At 46.5% G+C, this 24101-nt stretch overlaps 2 protein-coding genes and 1 non-coding gene across 11 annotated transcripts in view; 2 read left to right on the forward strand and 1 right to left on the reverse strand.

Moving 5' to 3' along the window:
• The window catches only part of Axl (AXL receptor tyrosine kinase), a 28717-nt gene extending 19620 nt beyond the window's left edge, over positions 1-9097 (forward strand). For both annotated transcript variants that reach the window (XM_004872981.4, XM_004872982.4), the window contains 6 exons: positions 476-568; positions 948-1069; positions 1686-1795; positions 4210-4369; positions 4914-5050; positions 6990-9097. In XM_004872981.4, coding sequence (XP_004873038.1) covers positions 476-568; positions 948-1069; positions 1686-1795; positions 4210-4369; positions 4914-5050; positions 6990-7341 — 974 coding nt within the window. In that variant the 3' untranslated portion in view covers positions 7342-9097. The remainder of the gene's footprint in view (positions 1-475; positions 569-947; positions 1070-1685; positions 1796-4209; positions 4370-4913; positions 5051-6989) is intronic.
• Positions 9098-9736: 639 nt separating this feature from the next.
• The window catches only part of Hnrnpul1 (heterogeneous nuclear ribonucleoprotein U like 1), a 36627-nt gene continuing 22262 nt past the window's right edge, over positions 9737-24101 (forward strand). Inside the window, exons 1-6 of one of the 8 annotated variants that reach the window (XM_004872986.4) lie at positions 9737-9829; positions 15666-15791; positions 18016-18172; positions 19971-20044; positions 21523-21662; positions 23842-23941. In XM_004872986.4, the coding sequence (XP_004873043.2) occupies positions 15671-15791; positions 18016-18172; positions 19971-20044; positions 21523-21662; positions 23842-23941 (592 nt within the window). In that variant the 5' untranslated portion in view covers positions 9737-9829; positions 15666-15670. Of the gene's footprint in view, positions 9830-11383; positions 11975-15665; positions 15792-18015; positions 18173-19970; positions 20045-21522; positions 21663-23841; positions 23942-24101 lie in introns of those variants that run through there. The other 7 variants (XM_021250852.2, XM_004872985.4, XM_004872984.4 and 4 more) reach the window with 7 other exon arrangements.
• Positions 22745-22851, reverse strand: LOC147821323 (U6 spliceosomal RNA). The gene has a single exon (XR_015447225.1). It is a non-coding gene; the product is annotated as a U6 spliceosomal RNA (small nuclear RNA).

A 24101-nucleotide genomic window follows, 5' to 3' on the forward strand; every position in this document is an offset into this window, starting at 1 on the left:
TATAGGGCTCATAGCTAGGTATGGTGGCCCATGTCTGTAATCCCAGCACTCAGGAGGCTGAGGCAAGAGGATCACCACGAGTTCAAGGCCAGCCTGAACTGCATAGTGAGACCCTGTCTCAAAAAACCACAAATAAATAAATAAATAAAAGGGCTCAGAATTGAAGCACCTTAGATGATTACATGCGTTAATTTAGGTAAAGCTCTAAAGTATAGCAGCTGGTATTTACTAATTTTTTTGTTTGTTTTTTCGGGGATTGAATTTGGGGCCGTGGCACTGAGTTTTTTATTTTGAGACAGGGTCTCATTAAGTTGTGCTTTAGCCTCCCAGAGTGCTGGGATTATAAGTGTGCACCACAATGACCAGCTTACTAATCATGTTTAACGATGATGGCAGTGAGAGAGAGGAAGAGGAGAAGGAAAAGCATCCTCCCTCCCCTCCCTTCCTCTTTGCCTGCCTTCCTCTTTCTCCCAAGTTGCCATCTGCACGAGATCAGAGCTGGAAGACTTCCTGAGTGAAGCTGTCTGCATGAAGGAATTCGACCACCCCAACGTCATGAGACTCATTGGTGAGAGAGGGTCGGATTCCCTTGGGGCCACACCAGAGGGAAGACCCCTTCTTGCAGCACTGGGAAGATCAAACATTCAGGCTCCCTGCTCCCCTCTTCTTCAAGATCAGCAAGTTTCTCCTCCTCTTCTCCCTCAACTTGGAATGCGACCTCTGACCATTCCCAGAAATAGCTGAGGTCCCCAGGAGGGCTCCGGAAACATCCCTGGGAAGTCTGCTAGAAACAGCTTCTCTAAGCTCCGCCCTTGCCACCCACCCCCCACTATGTGAAAGCCAGATTTGAAGGGGAGGCCTGAAGAGAGGCTAAGTCTGGCCAGGAGGGAGGGGGCTTGGCTTCCCTTCTTCGTAGCTGGTTATGACATGGCTGCCTGGGGTTTCAGGTGTCTGCTTCCAGGGTTCTGAAAGAGAGGGGTTCCCAGCACCAGTGGTCATCTTACCGTTCATGAAGCATGGAGACCTACACAGTTTCCTCCTCTACTCCCGGCTCGGGGACCAGCCAGTGGTGAGGCGCATAATCATAGGTCCACAAGTACTGAATGAGCATATATCAGGTATCCAGCTCAGACTCTGGGAAGATCCTGGGGACCCTAAGCTTGTTCTCATGGACCCTGTCTTACAGCAGAGGGACCAGGCGATAAACAAGCTGACAAATACATAAACAAGGTCACTTAAGTGCTGGGAAGGAAATGTAGGATGAATGATAAGGAGGCAGAGAAATTAGTTTGGGTGAACAGGGAAGGCCTCACTGAGGAGGTGACCTTGAAGGAGGAGCCAGCTGGTGGGATGTTGGAACCCAGACAGGACACAATCCCAGCCAAGGTCGCAGCATAAGCAAAGGCTCAGAAGTGGAAATGAGGGTGGCTGTCTGAAGACCAGAAAGGAGGCTCCTGGCTGGAATGTATGTCAAGGGCAAGAGCAGTAGGAGATCAGTCAGAGAGAAAGGCAAGAGTAGATTATATAAGGCCTTATAGGCTGCGGAAAGGAGTAGATTTAATTCTCAGTATCACAGGAAATCACTGCAGGCAGAACTAGACATGCACAGGAAGGGAAGGGAGAATGAGGAGGGATGGACCTTGGGAATTCTGCTGACCTTTACTCCTCCCTGCTTTGGCCCCCAGTTCCTCCCCACTCAGATGCTGGTAAAGTTCATGACAGACATCGCCAGTGGCATGGAGTACCTGAGTACTAAGAGATTCATACACCGGGACCTGGCTGCCAGGAACTGCATGTGAGTGCCAAGACTTTTAGCAATCCTTCCGCCTTCCCAGGGTGATAGGGAAGCTGGACCCCCAAGGGGAGGTCAGAAGCCAGGACTGGGAGGCTGAGAAGGCTTTCTAGAGAAGGGGGCCTGCACTGAGATCTTGAAGGAGTATTTGGATGTGGAGGGAGAAGAGATGGGCTGGGGCTTATCTCAGTGCACCCTAAGAGGTGAGCAGAGGGGCAAAGGTGACTGACAGGGTGGTAACATGTGAGCCTCATCTCTGTCTGCTCCATGCTGAGTGCCTTGCCTTACTGAGACAGGGTTAAGAGGAGGATGGGGGGAGTGGAACCACATGTTTAGATATTAATTCTGTGGCACACACCTGTAATCCCAGCACTCTGGGAAGCTGAGGCAGGAGGATTGCAAGTTGAGCCCAGCCTGGGCAACTTAGTGACTTAATGAGACCCTGTCTCAAAATAAAAAAAGGTTTGGGGATGTCGCTCAGTGCAAAAGTCATAGGTTCAATCCCCAGTACAAAAAAAAATCAGTCTCGTGACCATGTCAGATTCATAGAAACCACAGCTGGAAAATCAGCGCATCTTCTACAACAGCACAGTGTTCACAACTCTCAATAATATAGAAATGGAAATGTCCTTTTCTCCCAACTTTTTATTTTGAGAAATTCCAGTGCTAAAGAAGTTGAGAGAATCATACACTGAGCACCCTTGTTGACATTTTGTCACAGTTCTCTTCTGTCTTCCTCTCTTCCCTCAGCCATTTGCAAGTAAGTTACTGGAATCGTGACATTTCATCCCGAAATCTTTGTTTGCTTGCATGTTTTTAAAAAATAAAAATGTATCAGGGCTTTATTTATTTATTTATTTTTGGTACTGGGGATCGAACTCAGGTCCTTGCTTGCGGTTTCGAAGCAGGCATCAAAACCACTGAGCTAAATCCCCTGCCCATCAGGGCTTTATTTTTAACTAACAGCAAATAGAAATCCTTTAGTGAGATCATGGCAATGTGACAGTGTTATGATTAAGTTCAAAAAAGGTTTATGGAGTACATGGAAGATTGAGGTCTCCAGTTGCCTCTTTTCATGTCTTCTAATTTATCTGGCTCCTTACATGATAAGGGGGAAAGCCCTTATCTGGTGGGAAAGATTCCAAAATGAAGCTGTAGGTTCTCTTTCCTTTTAAAAATTCCTGTCATTCAATTGTTAAAATAGAGCCTTCTGCTTGCATATGTGTCTTTGGTTATTTCAAATTAATATCATCATCAGAATTCGATAATTCCACAATTGGGATTTTACAAAGTAGGAGAGATTACAGTTAAGTCTGCTATTGCTTTAGATGAGAAAACAGTTGACAAGCCAGAGTAGGTTAGGATTGCTGAAGCATTTCCCTGCCGTTATTTGAGATCATCCTTTCCTTCTTCTTTTGTTTTTTTTTTTGGTACCGGAGATCGAACTCAGGACCTTGCGCTTGTGAGGCAGGCGGTGGAACCACTGAGCTAAATCCCCGGCCCCTTTCTCTCTCTTCTTGATAGGTGCATAGATAGTTTGACTTAAAATCTTTCTACAGAAGCCCTTCTGATTTCAGGAGTAACCAATCGAGGATCCAATGAATGGTCACTGCACCCCTAAATCTTAACTAGGCAGCTCCCAAGAATAAGGACTTTCTTCTACTTTATCACAATTCCTTTATCACACCCAGGAAGATTAGTAATGATTGTATAACATAATCCAATCCACATTCAAATTCTTCCAGTTGTCCTCTTTTATAGCTAAATTTTCCCCTGAACCAAGCAAGATCTAATGAAGATTTCCAAATTGCACTCAGTCATTATACCCCTTCTGCCTATTTTAATCTAGAGTAGCCCTCCTACCAAAACCACCTTTTTATATTTTTATAGCATATTCTTTTGGATGAACCAAGGCCAGTAGTCTTGTAGGAAGTCTTACAAGATGTATTAAAAAAAGAAAAGTAGAAAAAGTAGAAAGTCCTTAAGATGTATTTCCTAATTTGGGTTCAGGATACATGGGTATGTTTGTGAAAATTAAAATTCTTTTATGATCTGTGCACATTAATATACATATATAATATATGTAGTACACATAAAGTGTATATGTATCATATAGTTCAAGGAAACTTTTTACAAATCAGAGAATTAAACCCAAGGAGACTAGGAATGACCTTAGAATCTGCCAAAAAGCCACAGCTGGGAAGGCTGTTAGAAGCCCTTTGTCCCATCCTCATCTTACAGAGGGAACAAGAAGTAAAGCAGTTCCTTCTGGGACTGGGAAAGGGTGTGAGGAATAGCTCCCCAGCCCCAAGGAGGATGGTGAGGGCAGGAGGTGGAAGTGCATCTGAGAGCCAGGGCAGGCTTCCTGGGGGAGGCTTACTAATGCCCTGATCTTGTTCCTCCCCCAATATGGGCAGGCTGAATGAGAACATGTCTGTGTGTGTGGCGGACTTTGGGCTGTCCAAGAAGATCTACAATGGGGACTACTACCGCCAGGGTCGCATTGCCAAGATGCCAGTCAAGTGGATCGCCATTGAGAGCCTTGCTGACCGAGTCTACACTAGCAAGAGTGATGTGGTACATACACTTCCGCCAAGAACAGGGAGCTGTGAGAGTGGGAGGTGGCCTATCTCACACCATTCCCAGGCGGCTGCAGGTGCAGGGCTCCCAGAAACACGTGGGGTTCTCTGAGGAGGAAACTGTGTGGTCTGGGCACATCTGGAGACATGGTGGGCATGAACAGTGGTGTGTATATGCCAGGGATGTCTACAGACTTGTGTGCATGGTGGCAGTGTGAACAGTCTGAGTTAGGAGAAGCAGTGGTGACCATGCATGCACGTGCCCACACTTGTACATTGTATGCAGCCGGCATGGAGGGGGACACATGAGATCAGGTGTCCATGAAGTGTGTGAATGTGTTCATGGATGCTTGTGTCTATGCATCCACAAAGGTCACCCATATGTGTGTGTCCCTGTGCCAAGCTATTTCTATGAACACCTGTGATGTACCCACAGGGATGTCTGTGCGCACATGCACCAGAGTGTGAGTGTCCCCGTGAACTTGTGGTGGGGGTGTCTTTGAGTAGGAGCGGCTCTGATTCTCCCACTCTGTTCCTCACAGTGGTCCTTCGGGGTGACAATGTGGGAGATTGCCACAAGGGGCCAAACACCATATCCTGGAGTGGAGAACAGTGAGATTTATGACTACCTGCGCCAGGGGAATCGCCTGAAGCAGCCTGTGGACTGTCTCGATGGCCTGTAAGGACCTTTCAAACCTGCCTCCCCACTCCAGAATCCACCTGCAAAGTCCTAAGCACCCACACATGGCCCTCACATCTCCAGGACATTGCATGGAATCCCTTAGAATGTTCAGCAGGCCACTTGCCCCTTCACCAGTGCTCCCAGTAGGACCATTCGTGGGCAGCCCACAGGGTGCAATTAGCTAATGAAGACCTGTCCTGCTTTGTCCTGTGTGCAATGCAGGCTAGATCTGTCCCCTCCCTCCTTAGCTAGGTACCCATGGGCAGTGAACAAACAGCTGCATAACCTTTCCTGGTGGTCCTGCCTCTGAGGTCCCCAGTCTGGGAGACTTCTAATTCATTCCAGACCCCTGATCATCCCACACATTCCCTTGATGTGCCTCAACACTCTGGACTCACTGCAAAACCTTCCCATCTGCTCTCCTGATCTTCTCCAGACTCTCAGGTCTCCTCTGAGCTGTCTGCAGGAAATCTTTAGGATGAGATTATCAACCTTTGCTGTATCACAGCATGCAGAGAAGGGCATGACATTTAGCCAGCCCTTTGAGGGTAAAGAGAGACTGTTACTCAGGTCAAGAGGAGAGAGCCTGGGCTTCAGTCTCCTCATGTCCCCTTGGTTACTCTAAGGGCTGAGGGGAGCAGGAGTAATAGTCTATATGTATGGTTTTTGTTTTTGTTCTTTTGTCGTTGGTGGTGTGTGTGTATGTGTGTGGGGGGGTGAAGCTTGAACCCAGGGGCTTCACATTGAGCTATGGCCCCAGCCCTTTCTATTTTTTATTTTGAAACAGGATCTCACTAAGTCACTAAGTTGTCTAGGCTGGGCTCGAACATGAGATCCTGGGATTACAAGCATGTGCCATCATGCCCACCTTTATAGCTGATATTTTATAGAACTCACTGAAAGACAGTTTTTTTAGGTGCTTTGTATATAACTCATTTGATCCTTACCACAATCACAAGAATATATAGATGTCATTATTATCCCCATTTTCCAGATGCCTATAGTGAGGATGAGTGACTCGACAAAGATTGCACAGTTGCTGTGTTAGTTATCTATACTCCCAAATCTAGAAGCTTAAAACAGCAAACATTTATTTTCTCATACAGTTTCAGAAAGTCAGGAGTCTGGAAACCACTTAGTGGGGTAATTCTGGCTCAGGGGTCTCTAATGAGATGACAGTCAAGATGTCAGATGGGCTTCAGTCATCTGAAGATCTGAGGCTGGGAGATCACTTTCAAAGTGGCGCACTCCCATGGCTGAGGCTGGAAGCCCCTCACCACGTAGACCCCTCTGTAGCACTGCTTGAGCTTCCCCACAGCATGGCGAACCCAGATAAAATGGGAGGAGGAAGCTGCAATGGCTTTTATGACCTACCCTCAGAATCATGCACACCTTCACTTCTACTGACACAAAGTTCTGCCCACACAAAAGAGAGGGGCCTTAGTCTTCATCTTTTGAAGGGAGGAGCATCAGCAACTTTATGGAATAGTTAGGGATGGTGGCACATGCCTGTAATCCCAGCACTGAAGAGACTGACACAGGAGGATTGCAAGTTCAATGCCAGCCTGGACAACTTAGAGTGACCCTGTCTCAAAAACAAACAAACAAAAAACAACAAAAAGCAAAAATATCTTTATGGACATATCTTAAAGCCTGGCTTTAATGCTAGCTTTGATGTTTTGATGCTAGCATTAGTTCTGGAGGTCACTCTGGGAAGCTCTGCTCTAACCAACCCTCGTTACAGCACCCCTGATTCAGACAGCCCTTCCTAGCTCCCTTCAGAAACTTTGAGAATAACTAAATCTCCTAGATGCCTCCAATTGCTGGGGTTCCCTCCAACCCCCAACCTCCAAATGTCCTAAAATATCCCCCAACTTCCAGAGTGCTCCCTACTGAGGCCCTACTCAGTCTCCCACTCTTCATTTTGTTGCCCTAGGTATGTCCTGATGTCCCAGTGTTGGGAGCTGAACCCCCGAGACCGGCCAAGTTTTACTGAGCTGCGGGAAGACCTAGAGAATACACTGAAGACCTTGCCTCCTACCCAGGAGCCGGACGAAATCCTCTATGTCAACATGGATGAGGGCAGAGGTTATCCTGAGCCCCCTGGAGCTGCTGGAGGAGCTGACCCCCCAACCCAGCCTGACCCTAAGGATTCCTGTAGCTGCCTCACTGCAGCTGAGGTTCATCCTGCTGGACGATATGTCCTTTGCCCTTCTACAGCCCCTGCCCCCACTCTGCCTGCTGACAGGGCCTTCCCAGCACCCCCAGGGCTGGAGGATGTAGCCTGAGACAACCCTCCACCTGGGACTCCCTCTCAGGATCCAAGCTAGGCACTGCCACTGGGGAAACCTCACCCCCCAACTTTCCCACTCCAGGCCTATCCCCAGCTACAGCCTTATCTTCCTACCCTTCCTACATCCATCCCAGACAGAACTTTCCCTTTCTCTGCATCACAGCATCCTCCTCCATAATAAGAAGTTGCTGCACAAAGCATGATGGTGCAGACCTGTAATTCTAGCACTCGGGAGGCCAAGGCAGAAGGATTGCCAAGTTCAAGGCCACCCTGGGTTATATAACCAGACTTTGTCTCAAAGCAAAGACATGATTGGAGTGTAATAGCTAACGGTCCTCCCAGATCTAACATTCAGAAATTCTAGATTGTGGCCAGGGATGTAGCTCAGTGGCACCACACCTACCTGGCAAGCACAAGGTCCTGAGTTCGATCCCCGGCACAAAAATAAATTCTAAATTGTAAGGCCTAAACAGTCTATATCAAAAATTCTAGGTCTCAAAGTTGCTGTGAATCTTTGGTTCAAAGGGCCTGAAATTCCAGTCTCTAATTCTAAAGTGCTATGTTTCTTTTCTTTTCTTTCCTTTTTTTAAAGAAAGCATCGTGCTATGTTACCCAGCACTAGTCTGGAATTCCTGGGCTCAAGTGACCCTCCCACCTCAGCCTCCCAAGTAGCTGGGACTATAGGTGTGCTAAGATTCTTGATAAGGGCCCAAGATTCTAGGTTTAAAGCTAAAGATTCTAGTTCTAGGATTTAAGACTCTATGAGTCTAGAATTTAGTTTTCAAGAGTTCTGAGTTCTTAGGGCATAAGACTCTAGATTCTACAATTCTAAAGCTCTATAATTCTAGACATGGAGGTTCTAAGGCCTACTGTTCTAAAATTTGATGGTCAAAGGCTTTGAATCTAGATATCTTGGTTGTAAGAAACTGATCATAAGCCTTCAAATTTTCATTTTCTCAAATTCTAAGATCCTAATGATGGTCAATTGTAGTTTCTGAGGCTCTCTGATCATAGATTCTTTTGTTTGAGACCTTGGATCTGAAAGGTCTAAGATTCTACAATCTGCAATTCAGAAGTTCTAAGAGTCTAAAGATGGAGATTCCAAGATCTAATGTTCTAAAATGTTTATTCTAAAACTTAATCCAAGAACCTAGATTCTCTAAAATTCTAAGTCACGTGCCCCAAGAGTCTACATTATTAAACTCTAAGATTCTAATGTTGGCCTGTTTAATGTTTCAAGGCACTGTAAGATTCCACTGACCCATGATTTTGGATCCCAAGCATCTAAGTTATAAGACTCTCACTTAACTGTGACTAATTAGACACCAAAGTTCTAATCATTTCTAATGTTGGACACCTCTAGGTTCTATGCTGTACTCTTCGTTTCTAGGATTATAATTAAAGGTCCAAAAGTACACATTTCTAGACACTAGAAGCTTAAGAAGTAAATGTTCTAAATTTCTAAGATTCTACTTGTCTAGAACAGTAGGTACAATTTCAAGGTTCTAACCGAAAGGTTAGGATTGGTTCCCTTCTTAGCCACCTATGCTTCCTCCTCCCCTCATGTGGGGGTGTGCCCCCCTCAAGTCTGTGCAATGCAATTAGGGATGCCTCCTTTCCCCCAGGGAATGGACCATCTCCCTCCTTTGGGCCATGCTGCCCTCTTGAGCCAGTCCCTCATCCTCCCTGTACAGAATGTGGACTCTAGTGCCTCTAGAGGGGCTCTGGTCACATAAAATTTTGTCAATCACTATTGTGTCTCCTCTTGTCTCCATTCAGCTGCATTACGGCTCCTCTCCCTGGCAACTTGGTTTCCTATTAGTAAAAGAAGGGGGTTTGGTGGGGTCTGGGAATTCTCACCAGAGAGAGTAAAAATTAGCATACAAATAGACAAAAACAAGGAAAGAAATTCAGGCTCTGAGAAAACTCTAGTCAGGAATAGGTAGATAGATATTCACAGGGTCACACCAAAAAGTAACAAGACACATGAATTAATGCACATGCTCAGGCACATCTGGCCACAAGAACAAAGACATAGAAATTGGAACACATAGAGTAACAGGGGCACATAAAACCACATAGACACACATATTTACAAACATACAAACAAGATACCTGCCAGGAGTAGGAAGAGATCTGACAGGGATACATGATAAAATAACACACACTCAGAGACATAGCATACAACAGGTCTTCACACACACAAACGTTCAGACTCACGCAGAAACAGGCACAGAGCCCCTCAACCTACAGAGCCACAAAGGGTCCCCACGCATTCTCACTTGTTCCTGGGTGTGTCCGGCATTGGATGGAAGAATCCTCGGCAGCGCCCGGACGCCCCCCGGTGGCGGCCCCCGAGAACCTGGGACAGTTCAATCCGGGCCAAACTTTTTTAGAACAGATCTTTGTGTCGAGCTGGGAGGAGAGAGGAAGTCGGACGTGGGCGAGGGGCGGGCTGTCTGGACTGGAACCTCCGGGCCCACGTGAGTGTCTGTCCCGTTGCTGAGTGGATGCTGTGTGTTTAGGTTACTGTCGTGGAAGCTTGTAGTGTAACTGTCCTGCGTGCCTTTGTCATTCGATGCTGCCTGCCTGTGCGGGCGTTAGCGGGCACATCTCGCTGCAGTTTCGAGTATTATCCCAATTTCTGCATCTGATCTGATTTTAACCCTATTGTATTTCTGTGGTGTGCTCCTTTGTCTAAGCAGAGGTTGTATTCACCTTTTTGTGAACTTAATGTATGGCTCAATAGGCAGGGGGCCTTTGCATTGGTTTTTTTGTTTGTTGTTTTTTTGTTTTTGGCAGTGCCTGGATGGAACCTAGGGCCCTCGTGCGTGCTAGGCAGGTGCTCTACCACTGAGCTACCCACCTCACAGCCCTGCATTGTGTATTTCGATTGTATATCTAAAAGAAGTTGTCTTCTGAGTTAGAGGCGACAGGTGGTGCAGGGTTAGACATTATGACGTTTGTGTGTACTCGCGTGAGATGTAATTACGAATCTGTGTGTTTGAGCTTGTCTGTATAGACACTAATCAGCAAGATCTACTACTGAACGCAGTTTAGACGATTCGGAGTGAATCTGCGAACTTCTGACGCTCTTTCATAGGGGGGAAAGCTCTATGATCGCGTGCAGAGCACCCAGTCCGCGTTAGGAAACGACCATAGAGAAAGACGGCAGCGAAGCTAGTGTCGTGGGAAGAGCCGCCCTGAGAGGTGTACTACCCGGAGGGGGGGGGGGCAGTTTCCTTTCAGCTTTTCTCCGTTGTTAGTCTAGCCTCTGTTTTCAACCCTTTAGGACTCTCTAAAGTTAAATTTTCGCTTTTCATAAAGGCAGCGGAGTTCCTAACAGATTATGAGTAATAATATCTACTTAATCTCTATTCCGTCGTATACCTCCCTCTACAGCAAAATTTGTGAGGCAGTCCTCTGAAGAACGGCCAATCTGATTAGCTTTTCCTGAAGCCATCAATCTATACCAACTTTGGGGAGATAAAACTTTCACTACGATTGGTGGACGGATTGTTTTGAAACTGCCCTAACGGCAGAGGCGGGCCCTCCGTAAATTCGTCTCTTTCCGGTTTCTTAAAGGCAACAGGAAGGAAGGGTTTCTGTCGACTACCCATTTGATTGGTTCTGGTGCTTATACCCGCTGGGACTCCTCAAGGGGCGGGAGATCTAGGCAAATCAGGAGGTGTGTTACAGGGAAAATTAGTTTGATGAAAGGACGGCGCAGGAAAGGCCGTGGAGCGCTCCTTCTGATATCTCATCGCTGATTGGTCCAAATCATTACTCCTTTTTCTTCATTTGATCCTACAGCAGCTGGCGCGCGAGCATAATCCAATCAGCACGCGCTCCGCCTCTTGCCTTTTCCCGCCCTCTGCTCCGGCTCTAGTTCGACGTAGACCAACGCTTCCTCTCCGGCAGCTCCCGGGCCCTCTCCACTGTCCTTTTGAAAGCCGTGCTCTGATTGGCTGAATTTCCGAGCCCTTTCCCGTTGCTCCCCACGCTGCCCAATTGGCACCCGTGTTGCATGGTACGATGCCCGAGGAAGGGGGAGGTGGCGGCCATTTTAAGCCGCCGCCGCCGCCATTGGAGTGTGCCCCCCCCCTTTCCCCCGTGCCTCTAGTCGGGAAAGGTTTAAGTGAAACAGCCCTGGGAGGCCGGGCCGGGCTCGGGGGCGGCCCCGGGGGCCCAGGCCATGGATGTGCGCCGTCTGAAGGTGAACGAACTTCGCGAGGAGCTGCAGCGCCGCGGCCTGGACACTCGCGGCCTGAAGGCCGAGCTTGCTGAGCGGCTGCAGGCTGCGCTGGAGGCCGAGGAGCCCGACGACGAGCGGGAACTCGAGGCCGACGACGAACCGGGGCAACCCGGGCACAACAACGAGGAGGTCGAGACTGAGGGGGGCTCCGAACTGGAGGGGACCGCGCAGCCACCGCCGCCCGGGCTGCAGCCGCACCCGGAGCCCGGCGGCTACTCGGGGCCGGACGGACATTGTGAGAGTGCGCGGGGGAGGGGGGGGCTGGGGAGCCCGGCGTCTGGGCCGAGGTAGGGCTGTGGGACGCGGGAGTTTGGCGCCAGAGGTCGGGTCCTGGTCTGAGGATCTTGGGTCCCGCGACCCATCGCTGCAAAAGGTCTGGGCACTAGGGCCTCGGAAAGACGCGGGGGGGGGGGGGCTCCTGGCATCCGGTGCAGGGGAGATACTACGGGTGGGGACTCTCGCTGTCGGACCAGGCAAGGGTGCGAGCGGATAGGGAGGATTATGGACCCTGGGACTCGGAGACCAGAAACCGGGGTTTGGGAACCAGAGAAAGTCGGAAGAACGAGAGGCTTTTTATTTGGGGTCTGGGAGGGGGTCTTGGAAATGATGATCCTACATCTCAAGCTGGGTGGATTTGGTGGCCGTGCACCCCAGCGTTGGCTGGGAGTTGATAGCCGTGTTTCCGGGGTTAGGGAAGGAACAACTAGAGGTCCGGGGGTGAGAATTTTGAGGATGAAGGATCCTGGAGTTTGTGGCTGGATGGAGTACTGGGAATTCTCATGTAAGGTTTGGAAGTGCGTTGGTAAGGTGCAGGCGCTGGTGTGGTGTTCTTAGCTGGGCAGTCTGGTTTTGCTGGTTAGCATTTAGGGGTTGTGGGTGACTAGCATGTGATTGAACTATGGGGGATTCACATCTCTCTTCCAGGGCTGGAAGGCCAACCTTGAGGCAGGTGCAGCTTCAGTATTTGGTGTTGGGAGATCTGGGAACCTTCTCGGTGGCCTCTAGAGGAATTACAGGGAACTTTGATGCCTGGACTCTGGCAGGGGAGGGAAGGATGTTTCGCTGGACAAAGAACCTGGGGTTCTAGAGCAAAGAAGGCTCTGAGTACAGATCCGTAGCTACTTCAGATTTTTTATTGCATTAGCTGTGGACAGAACAGGGGTACCCGGGTGGGGCCAGAATTTGAAGTAGTTGAAACGTGTGGGAGATACTGCTTGTGCCCAGCAAGGAAAGAGTGTGACTGGTCTAGCAGATGTGGAGGAGGGAGAAGCATGTAGGGTGTGAAAAAAGAAAGGAAACCTGTTGACTTGGCTGGCGGCCCCAGGGTGGAGTGGGAAGTGTTTCTTGGGCTGAATATCTCCAAGAGGAGGCTCCTGGTCCCTAAAAGCAATTACTTAGTTGCCGCCGCCCTGCCCCACCCCACCCCACCCCCCGTTGTTTATTAGGGAGTTGTGGAATACTTCAGCAGCCAGGAGGATGATTATGGGACTGAGAGGGCTTAGGGGTAGATGGTCTGCAGCTATCTTGAATAGACCATAGTACAGAAAAGAGGAGAATGAATTTGGTGGTATAAAAGGGCAACTTTCTAGCAGGACTAGGGAATAGGATTAGAGAGACTAAGGAGCAAGTAGAAAGGAATCTGGCATCCAGTGTTTGTGATGTTTCTGTGAAAAGAGGCAAGAGTTGGGATTGACACAGGGTATTAACTTGTTTGGCAGAAGTGGGATCTCCTGGAGAGGACGACCTCAGTGTCGATTTGGGATAAAGTTGGCTAAGGATTGCCCAAGACCTATGTGCTAGGAAGAGGATTTCTGTGGTAGAAACCTGTGGAGGTGGGAGTAGTGGCTGGTGTACATATCTAGAACTGGAGGGGCTTCTGGCAGGAATACCTAGGAAGAACCACCAAAGGGCTTGACCTGACCTGGCTGTCTCCCAGAAAGGTCTCATCAGAGGGGATCAAGTTGGATGCTTCAGAGTACAGACTCAGAATTTTGTTGTAAATCTAGCTTAATGATGAGGACAAGTCCTTCCCCTTTAAGCCTAGTTTCCTTCTGTGCCATATAGGGATAATAATATCCCTCCAGAGTTGTTAAGAGCAAGATCACATGTGTAAGGAACTTCATTCCAGGCCTGCCTGTTACTAGAAGGGGGGCTGTTTATAAGAAGGTCCCCAAAATCATAGCTTCTTATGGATGCAGAAGAGATGCTTGGGGAGAGACACAGGCTTTGTGAGGTTAAAACACTGTGCTTAGAGGTTAGAAGAGGAATGGTTTGAAAGGGCCCTGGTTCCAATTAAAGAGATGGTTTCTTTTTCTTTCCCCTACCTTCTATGGCAAAATTCTTTCAGCCCCCAACATCCCCTCCTCTAGCCCTTTTTTTCAGCCTTGGTAAACACCTGTACCAAGCCGTATGACTGGTGTCTTTCCTCCCTTTGGGCTGCACCTGGTTTGTACCCAGATGTATTTCTCCTCTGAGAAAGGATCCAATCAGTTAACAGGTGGCAGAACAGTCTCTCTTTGCCCGTGGTTCTGCCTCACTGCTTCTGGCATAGCTACTAGCAGGCTCTGGAGGAGCCTAGCAGAGAGCTTGCCCTGGAGTGGAGAGCCTGCAGGTGCCCATCCTGAGTTGCTGAAGTTCTGCATTTAGCTACAAGGTTCTCTTCCTGGAGGGAGTTTCTGGTTTGGTTCTCTACTTTTAGTTCTGCCTCTAAGCTTTCACATATGTTATCCCAACCCCAGGAATATTCTCCATTTTCATCACTGAGTTACTCCCTGTGTATTCTTTCATCATCTCATCTGTTCTTTGTGGGTCCCTTTCTCAGCTTCTGGTACTTCTTAATAGCCCTTAATACAGTCACAGTTAAACTTTTTTGTATATTTGATTCATGTGCCTCTGCCTCCCTAAAGACTTAAGTAGAGCAGGTTTACCCTCAGCTGTATCCCACGGGCTGGAGTGTAGTATGCATTCCATGAATAGTAAATATTTTCATTCTTACCACTATTTATCAGAACAGGCCTGTCATCCCTGCTGCTTTGGAAGCTGATGCAGGAGGATCACAAGTTAGGAGGCCAGCCTGGACAATTTAGTTAGATACTGTCTCACTATTTGAATAAAAAATAAAAGGGCTGGAAATGTAGCTTAGTAGTAGAACACTCCAGGGTTCATTCCCAGGTACTAATTGGGGTGGGTCCAGAAAGCTTCTAACTGCAGTCATTTTCAGACTAATCTCTAATGAGCCTGAAGGTTACTATTATTATTTCTCTAGTTCCCTTTAGTTGAGATGGTTACATCTTTACCTTTGCAGCTATTGTGGGCTAGAAGAGGTTTTAAAAGACAGTTGGCTATGTCAGTTGGGATAGGCAGAGGGCTTTGTGCTCTGAAGGCAATTCCTTAGGCATTATACCATCTTAACCATCTTAGAAAACAGCTCTTGTGTACTGTAAATATGCACTAATAAAATCTTTTAAATCAGAAAACAGCTGGGCTGATGTTTTGAATCCATGGTAGGCAAATTGGACCACTGAACTATATCCCTAGCTCTTTTTTATATTGAGACAGCCATCTTGCTAAGTTCCCCAAGCTGGCTTTGAACTTAAGATCCTCCTGCCTCAGCCTTTTGAATAGCTGGAATTTATCATGTAGCACTGTACCCGGCTTAGCTGGTGGTTTTCAGACTGTGGTCTATGGAGTACCAGGTATCTTCACAGTTGCCCCTCTACTGTGGGGTATGGACTTAGGTGAAGCTGAACCTCTTCTCTGACTCTTCCATCTTGTTTCAACTGGAACAGTTCCGCTTCAATTTATGTTTTGGGTTTCTATAGAGCCCAGTCTCAGGTGGACTTGAAGCCTCTTGAGGGGTAGGAGGGCACACCTTCATGCAGCTGGGTCCACTGACTCCCAGATAGCTGTTTGTCTGAAGGTGTTTTACTTTAGCCTGTGGCACACTGATTGGAACCAGTGGGGTTGGTGGCATGTGCCATAAAAGAAGCCACCTCTGGTCGAGGTTTCTTCAAAAAGCACCCATGTAACTGACTTTCTTTCTTTCTTTTTTTTTTAATCTCAAGATGTCATGGAGAATATGACCAGGCAGAACCAATTCTACGAGTCCCAAGTCATCAAACAGGAAAACGAGTCAGGCTATGATAGGAGACCACTAGACCTGGAGCCGCTGCAACAGGCCTATCGCCCAGGTAGGAAAGGTCACATACTTCCTCTCTTAATGGAAACAATCTGCACATGGGCCTCTGCTTTTCTTCTCAGAGAGACTTGGCATTTTCCTCTTGGGCAGTCCTCTGGCCTTTCTCACTGGGGTGATATTTTATTTGTTTGGTTTTGAAGGAAAGAACTCAAACTCATTTCTAAGTGTTGGGAGAGGGGCATCCTCATGGTATCCGTTTTAAGATGTTAGTGTCAACACCCTGGAAAGTTCAGGCTGGACACTAATACTTGAGTCTTATTTAGAACTTTAGAATGTGGAAGCCAGAAGAACCTTTTAATTCTAGTTTGATATTCCCCAATTTTTGAAGAATATTGTTCCAAGAGATATTGGGGGCTCCTCAGAAAAAAATTCTTCAGCCATATGTGTCTGGAAAGTGCAGCATGGCTGTACCTTTACATGGAGAATCACTGTATCCTTTAGGACATGAAAGGCTCTGAAAAGTTCAGAATTTACATAAACCCCACTTTGAGATTTCCTGTACTTGTAAATAACACTTTTGCAGAGCAGACTTCCCCGTAATGCTAGTTTGGGAAACATATAATTCAACTTTCTTCCTCCCCATTTTATAGATTGGAGAAGCAGCTTGTCTAATGGCAGTGCTGGGACTAGAGCCCAGGAAACTGGCTTCTAGGCCAGTGTTCTTGGTAAATATTCAGCTTTCCTCACCATGTACGTCTTAGTATTTGGAAAGCAGGGTCCCATTACTGAGAAATGACATCCAGAACTGACTCCAGTCTTGTGCTCCTCTCACCATGTGACCTCAGTACCTTTTCTTAGTGAATCTAGCTGAATCTGCATTCTAGATTCAGTCCATTCTGGTTCATCCACAAAGTGAAATCCCCTGGTGTTTCTTGTGTGTGGCTCAGAACATAATGTATGTAGGTTAAACTGCAGATTTGTGTCAGGCTCTGTGAGACTTGTGGGATCATTTCACCCAAGGAGAATATTTTCTGTCCTGTTACCAACAGACATTCATCAGGGGCCTTCTGTGAGCCTGGCCCTTGCTGGGAGCCATGGAGAATATCTTCAAGATTACCAAGCACCATCCCTGCCCTGGAGAACCAGGAACCTTCTCTGAGAGATTGGGTCTACATGTTAGAGCTAGGGAGTGATCCAGAATGGTCTTTCTTTCTTTTTTTTGGTACCTGGGATCGAACTCAGGACTTTGTGCTTGTGAGGCAGGCACGGCCCCACTGAGCACATCCCCGGCCCTCAGAATGATCTTGTTGTTGAGGCAGGGTCTCAGTGTGTAACCCAGGCTGGACTCAAACTCTCGATCCTCTTTGTCTCAGCCTCCTGAATGCTGGGGTTACGGGCTGCAGCACCATACCTAGCTTTAAGTAGCCTTAGATCGAGTGTTGAGATAGGTGTGAGGGAGCCATAGACCCTAAGAGAAATGAGATGAGGCTGAGTCCATGATTTGCTCTTGGTTTGGGTGCTGATTCTTAGGGTCTGTCTGAGACTGGGACTTCCTCATAATCCACAAAATGTTATACCATCTTGACTTTCTGTTGTTGTGTGACTTAGTGAGACTGTCCCATCTGTGGCATAGCTGAACTGCATGTCCTACTAGAGTGATTCTGGGCTTTGTCAGAAAGTGACTAAAGCCAGTAGAGTTCAATGCAGGACCACAGTGTTCTGTTAAATTCATCCTCTTTCCCTCTCTTGTCAAACTGAAGAAGCTTTGTAAGAACTCAGGTAGTAATGTTCTTTAAGAAAAGAAATTGGACAATGTAGAGTCCTAGCATCTCAGAGTTTTAAAAGGATCTTAGTAGTCTTCTAGGGTTCCTCCTACTCAGTGCAAGCCAAGGTTGCTGCCAGCTTTCATGGGCTTTGTAAAATTAGCCAAAGACAACTGTTCCATCTTTAGGTATATCCTTATTGAGCTTGTCCTTACTTCGTGCTGGAGTCCTCTCTCTTTTTCATGAAGCCTGTGAGCAATCTGACTAAATCTGTCATGCCATCAAATGCCAGGTATAGCTGGCCAGCTGGCCTCCCCACATCCTAGCCCTGTTCTCCAGCACAGCCTCTCTGGCTTGTTCAGCAGGCTTCTGTTGAACCCATCAAGCTGCCTGGGTCCGGCTCTTTACCACTGTAGCCAGGAGCCTGCCAATATCTACTGAAGTAAAAGGGACCAGAGAAGTGGTAGCTAAGGAGTTTCCAAGTGTCTTGACCACCTGGATTTGTCCTGATAGTAGAAGTGAAGACAGAGATGAAGCAAGAAGCACCTCCCAGCTTCCTCCCACCCGAAGCTTCTCAACTCAAGCCAGACAGACAGCAATTCCAGAGTCGAAAGAGGCCTTATGAAGAAAACCGGGGACGTGGATACTTTGAGCATCGGGAGGACAGGAGGTGGGTATTTGGAGCACCAGTCACCCTTATTCCAGGAGGTCCCTACACTCTCAGCCCTGTGCCCCATGAGAAGCTGAGCAGAGCTTTCCCCTCATGCAGCTCCTGCACTCACTGGCAGATTAAACTTTATAAGTGTTGGTTCTTCTCATTTTCTCCCTACTTATTACCTACAAAGTCAGTTCCAAACAACTTAGATTTTTATGTGTGAATGACAGCCTGCCCTTTCAGTCCTTCGCCGTACTGCCCCTGCAGTTATGCAGTATCCTGTGGCTAAAAGATCACTTTCCTTACCTGACTCCCAAACACAACTCTTCCTTCTGATCACCCTGCATTCATTCAGTACTCACAGTGCTTTCCCAAGGTGTCACCCTTGGACTGGACAGTGGGGACATAGAGGGAATTTGGACAGTGCCTTCTGTTTGCCTTCTATTGTCCCAATACAAGGACAGAAACAGACACATAAAAGTAGACCACAGACTTGTGGGGCGAGTAGTCAGGATTTGGGTGAGTGTGAGCTCACAAGAGGGAGTGGCCTCTGCTCTGGCCATTTTTCTTTTCCCTTTCCTGACAAGCCCTCCCCCTCCTTTCCCTCCAGACCCTGTCCTACCCCACCCTACCTCCTTCAGCGCCTGTCTGAAGCCTTTTCTAATCATGGAAACTAGGAATAATCACTTCTCTGCTCATCTGGACTGTTCATCTGACACATTTTATTTCCTACCTGGTGAGATCCACCCTCTAAGTAGCTTGTTTACTGTCTTTAAGAAAGGGCTTGGAAACTGGGATGTAACTCAGTGGTAGAGTACTTGCCTAGCATGTGGAAGGCCCTGGGTTCCATTCAGCACTACAAAAGAAATGAAAGGGCCTGGGTCTCCGGCTGTGACTAATGACAGGAGGTGGAACCCACCTCATATGGATTCCTTCCACTTCTTTCCACAAAGCAGAGGCCTAGGAACTGCTTGCTGATGGGAAGTAGGAGGGAGAATCCTTGCTGGACTTAACATGTGATGAGCTTCTTTATCCCAGTTTCCCTGCTAGCCTTGGTCCAACAGGGCTGGAAGGGGACTCCACCCAAGGGAAGCCTGCTGCCAGGAAATGCCAGCAACCACATGGGCATGGGCAGCCTGATCTGTGCACACATGGACTAGGGCTGTCTTAAATGTCTATGGACTAGGGCCGTCTAATACCAGGGATTAAACTCCACCTTTCTACCCTTTTTCCTCCTGTAGAGCAGAAACCAGCAGTATGTTAATAGTTCCCCTTTTCAGTGTTTTGGTAGGAAGATAACTCATTCATAATTCAGGGCACTTTTAAAGGAGGAAAGAGACTAAAAATATGGTTTGTTTCAAATCCTTTCAGATGCAGGGTTTTAAGCCTGATAGATAGATGAATTGTAGTTACTGGGGTTTATCGAGGCTTTTGCCATTCCTTTTCCTTGCCCCCACTTAGATATCATATCCTCCAGTCAGCGAGGGAGTCCCATGAGGAAGCAGCTGTCAACATGGAGAGAGCATGGGTCCATCTTGGGGTTGAGAGAACCTGGGAGAAATCTCTGAATGAATCTGATGCCCTGCACTACCAGAGCATGCCCACAGTCTCTGTCCTCATCACAGGAGTTCATAGTCATTGTTCTCTTTACAAGTGTGTAGAGTTCCAGAATTCTTTTGCTAAGCTCTGTGGGAAAAAATTGAGATCCAGGATGGAGTTGGAGGCCACTTATAAATTCCAACAGAACCTTTATTCCCCTTCCTCCATGCTTCTGCAAGTATTCTTGAGTGATTTAACCTTCTTTCCAAAATAGGGGCCGTTCTCCTCAGCCTCCTGCTGAAGAGGATGAAGATGACTTTGATGACACCCTTGTTGCTATCGACACATGTGAGTCCTTGGAGTGCCCATCTGATTCTGCCTTCAGTCAGTCTTGGGAAGTTGTGCCCTGACCTTCTCCAGAGTCCTTGCCTGACACAATTTGGAGCCTTTATTAGTCCAGAGGAGAGACCCAGCAAAGCTCTGGAACAGAGGTGTTGGGGTGGAGAGAGAAAATCTATTCGCAGTTATAGCTGTAGGACTGTGGGCAAGTCATTCCACTCCTCCAAGCTTCTTGTCCTGCCTTCATATTGCAGAAGGCTTTCAGTGCACACCTTTGAGCTGGGTCTAAGAGCAATTTGGAAACTCAGCCACCCTGTTCACATAAGGCTTGTCATCTAATCAGAAAAGGAATGTGAGGGCTGCTGAGGAAATTTAACTCTTTGATGACTGGTTCTCCAGTTTCCATCAACTGCTTACATTCTTGGGGTGAAACTAACACCACTTTGTTCTCTGAGGCACTAATCTGCCCTGCTCTGCTCTCTAGTTCAGTTTTCTTTCCACTGCGTAAGTGGCTTCCACTGACTGCAGGTCTAAACACAGAAATGATGATGGTGATTCAATCTCTCCCCATTCTAAATCAGAATCTTTAAGTGTTAGACCCAGTGAGGCTCAGTTTTTACATATACCTAGAACCCTAATCAAATCTGAGACTAGTGTACTTCTCAACAAAGCATAAGGTTAGCAGTTCATTCTTGTATCTTTTTTTCTTATGTTTATAGAGCATCAGCTGTATGCTTTGATGAGATAAAGATATACACAGTCACTTCTATCTTGGGCTCTCAAAAGACAATGTATACCCAGAGTAAAGCCAAACATTTTTTAAAGTGTTGGGTGATAGTGGTCCATGAGGTAGCATCTGATCAAATGAGAAATGCGTAGATAATGGTACTGAGCCTTTGGAGAAAGGAGGACACCTCCTGGGTGAGATGGTCAGAAAAGGCTTTCTTGGAGATACAGCTGGCTCCTTGAAGAGTGGAAAAAGTCAGGATACGATAGGAGAAAAGGTGGGAGTCTATGGTATACCTGGGCACTGGTGCCTTGGTGGTAGATGTGGATCAGGATTAGATGCTCATGCAACTGTTGGCATAGAAATCTGGTTTCCAGATGAGTAGATAGCATGGAGAGGAGAGAGAATAGAGTATATGATGTAGGTATTAGCCTTTTTTGTATTCTGAGATCTAAATTTGAAACTGGCGAGGATATGGTCCTTCCCCGTAGCAAATAATGCATTCCCATCAAAGGCATTAGTCAGGGATCCCTCTGAAGCCCAGCCTTGGACCCCAGTTCCTATGTAGGGTGGTGTAGGCCAGTTTGCATTATTTCAGATTCTACTCAAAGGGAAAAGGGCTAGAGGATACCCTGGTTCCCCTTTTAACTCTTCCCATAATATGTTGGCTAGTGTTAACACTCTGGAGAAATTCCCCTCTACCTGTCCCACTCCTGAGACCTATAAAACATCAGTCAATTGCAGGCTTTTTCCTCCACAGATAACTGTGACCTGCACTTCAAGGTGGCCCGAGACCGGAGTAGTGGCTATCCACTCACAATTGAGGGCTTTGCATACCTGTGGTCCGGAGCCCGTGCCAGCTATGGAGTTAGAAGAGGCCGTGTGTGTTTTGAGATGAAGGTGAGTGGGAACAACCAAAGGGATAAGGACGGAACATAGGTCCATCCATTGGAATAGCCTGTAATGGGCCATCTTGGTAGAACCATAGCTATAAGAGATTGGATTGATCTCTGACCATGTCCAACAAACAAAAGGATAGTGAATTACTATACTATTGCTAACCACTGTATCAGAAAAGCAGCCCAACCATACATCATCAAACAGTTTTTTCTTTGATAGGATTTGCTTCAGTTATATAGCCAGCCAGTCTAGTAGTAACATGTTTTGTAAAATTAGGAAAAAGTTGTTTGGAAGAAAAATCTATTGCTGGGGGTGGTGGCACATGCCTGTAATCCCGGCACTTGAGGCAGAGGCAGGAGGATCATCACAAGTTGGAGGACAGCCTGAGCTACATAGTGAGCTCAGGGCCAGCCTGAAATGCATAGCAAAGACCCTGTCTCAGACCAAAGAAAAAAAGTAATCTACAAAGAAAGTACTTCAGTGTCAACTACATTAAAGGGAGGCCAGAGGGAAAGCAAGACAAAGAGCTCCCAACAGGCTACCCCCTACTATCCTGTCTCCAGACTTCTATGTCGTTACGCACAGAAGTGTAGAGGATGAAAGAAATAACAAGTTACTTTCTTGTCCTCTCATTTCCCATCCTACTCCCCAGAAATAACTTACAGGTTAGCAATTTCTTGTATACCTGATGTATATACTTAAGATAGCTAAAATTTGTAGAGCCCTTTACATGTACAAGATACAGGGCCAAACTCTCTACCTGGAAATCTTCATGATATTACAGAATAGGTACTGTTGTTTTTTGGTTTTTTAACTTAAATTCTTTTATTGGTACATTTTAGGTATACAATACATTTACATTTATCATTGGGCACTTGTACCTTTACATGATATATCTTGGTTCTTATTTTTTCCCCATTTCCTATCCACCCCCTCCACCCTTCCTTATTTATAGAGACTGTTTCCATTTTTTCCTTTTCTCATAATTTTTCCTTTCCCTTCTTTCCTTTTCCCTACCCCTCCCTCTTCCCCTACCCCTTTGGACGTTTTCTTCCTATTTCACATTAACAATTACTCATTTTTAAAATATGGAATGCTTCACGAATTTGAGTGTCATCCTTGCACAGGGGCCATGCTAATCTTCTCTGAATCGTCCCAATTTTAGTGTATGTGCTGCCTAAGCAAGCACAGAATAGGTACTGTTATATCCCCAGTTTTTAGAAATGGAAGCTGAGACAAAGTACTATAATGTATTGTTGACTGGAACACTATTAATGTAAATGATACATTATTTTATGTGCCACTCATAGAGAAATACTGTCAGTTAAGTTACACAGTACTTTTTATCACATTAATATCACAGTAATTGTAAGATGGATCATTATTTTAGAGATACTAAAATGTGAAGAATGTGGGGCCGGGATTTAGCTCAGTGGCACCACGCCTGCCTCACAAGTGCAAGGTCCTAAGTTCAATCCCCAGTACCAAAAAAAAAGAAGAATGAGTATCTAAAAATCACTGAAATATAGTGACTTCCCAAAGGCCACTAACCAAAATGGGTAGCTAGAAATGTTAAGTCAAAAGGTACCTTCCCCTACAACCTTCTTTACTTAATACTGTGTCTTAAATATTTTTCCATACCATTGTTAGCCCTGCCTCATTCTTTTTAACTGCTACATTGTATTTTATGGCATGATTGTACTGTATCTAGTACCTGACTGATTTTTTGTTTTTTACCAATATATATAAAAACAATGTTACACTTAATATTCCTACATTACATACATATATGTACTTGAGTGTATCTGTAAGATAAAGTAGAAATGCTGGGTTAATAGAGTGTATACATTTACAGTTTTGATAGAAACTGTTAGATTCCCCTCCAAAGATGTTGCACCAATTTATCCTTTCACCAAATATACTGTTAGTTCACTTCCCCTATAGCAAGTATTAAAACTAAAAGTAAATATATTTTCAAATACCCCTCTGTGGCCCTGCATACTCCCACTTCCTCTGAGGCTTAGGTTTCACTCCAGCAGGCTCTGCAGGGCTATGTAAATGCCTTTTCCATAGCAGCTAAAGCCATCACTGTTCAATGCTTGATATACTTCCTTTGTGTATTGCCTCATAACCAGCTTCCAGAGAAGCAGTCCTGAGCTTTCTTGTCCTCTGTCCTCAGATCAACGAGGAAATCTCCGTGAAGCACCTTCCATCTACAGAGCCTGACCCCCATGTTGTCCGTATTGGCTGGTCCCTGGACTCTTGCAGCACCCAGCTAGGTAAGGAGACCTCAGCCAGGAGGATCTGAGTGATTGCGCATACCCCTGGATTCTGAAAGCTCCCAAGTTTCTCTTCCCGGTGTCAGGCTCAGAACATAACTAGCATGGGGTAGAAGATGCATGCATAGTAATTACATATATGTCACTGCTTGTCTTCATT

The sequence above is a fragment of the Heterocephalus glaber genome, unplaced genomic scaffold, assembly GCF_053883595.1.
Source record: "Heterocephalus glaber isolate CG9 unplaced genomic scaffold, H.glaber_assembly_v1.0 deba00001744, whole genome shotgun sequence".
Lineage (NCBI taxonomy): Eukaryota > Metazoa > Chordata > Mammalia > Rodentia > Bathyergidae > Heterocephalus > Heterocephalus glaber.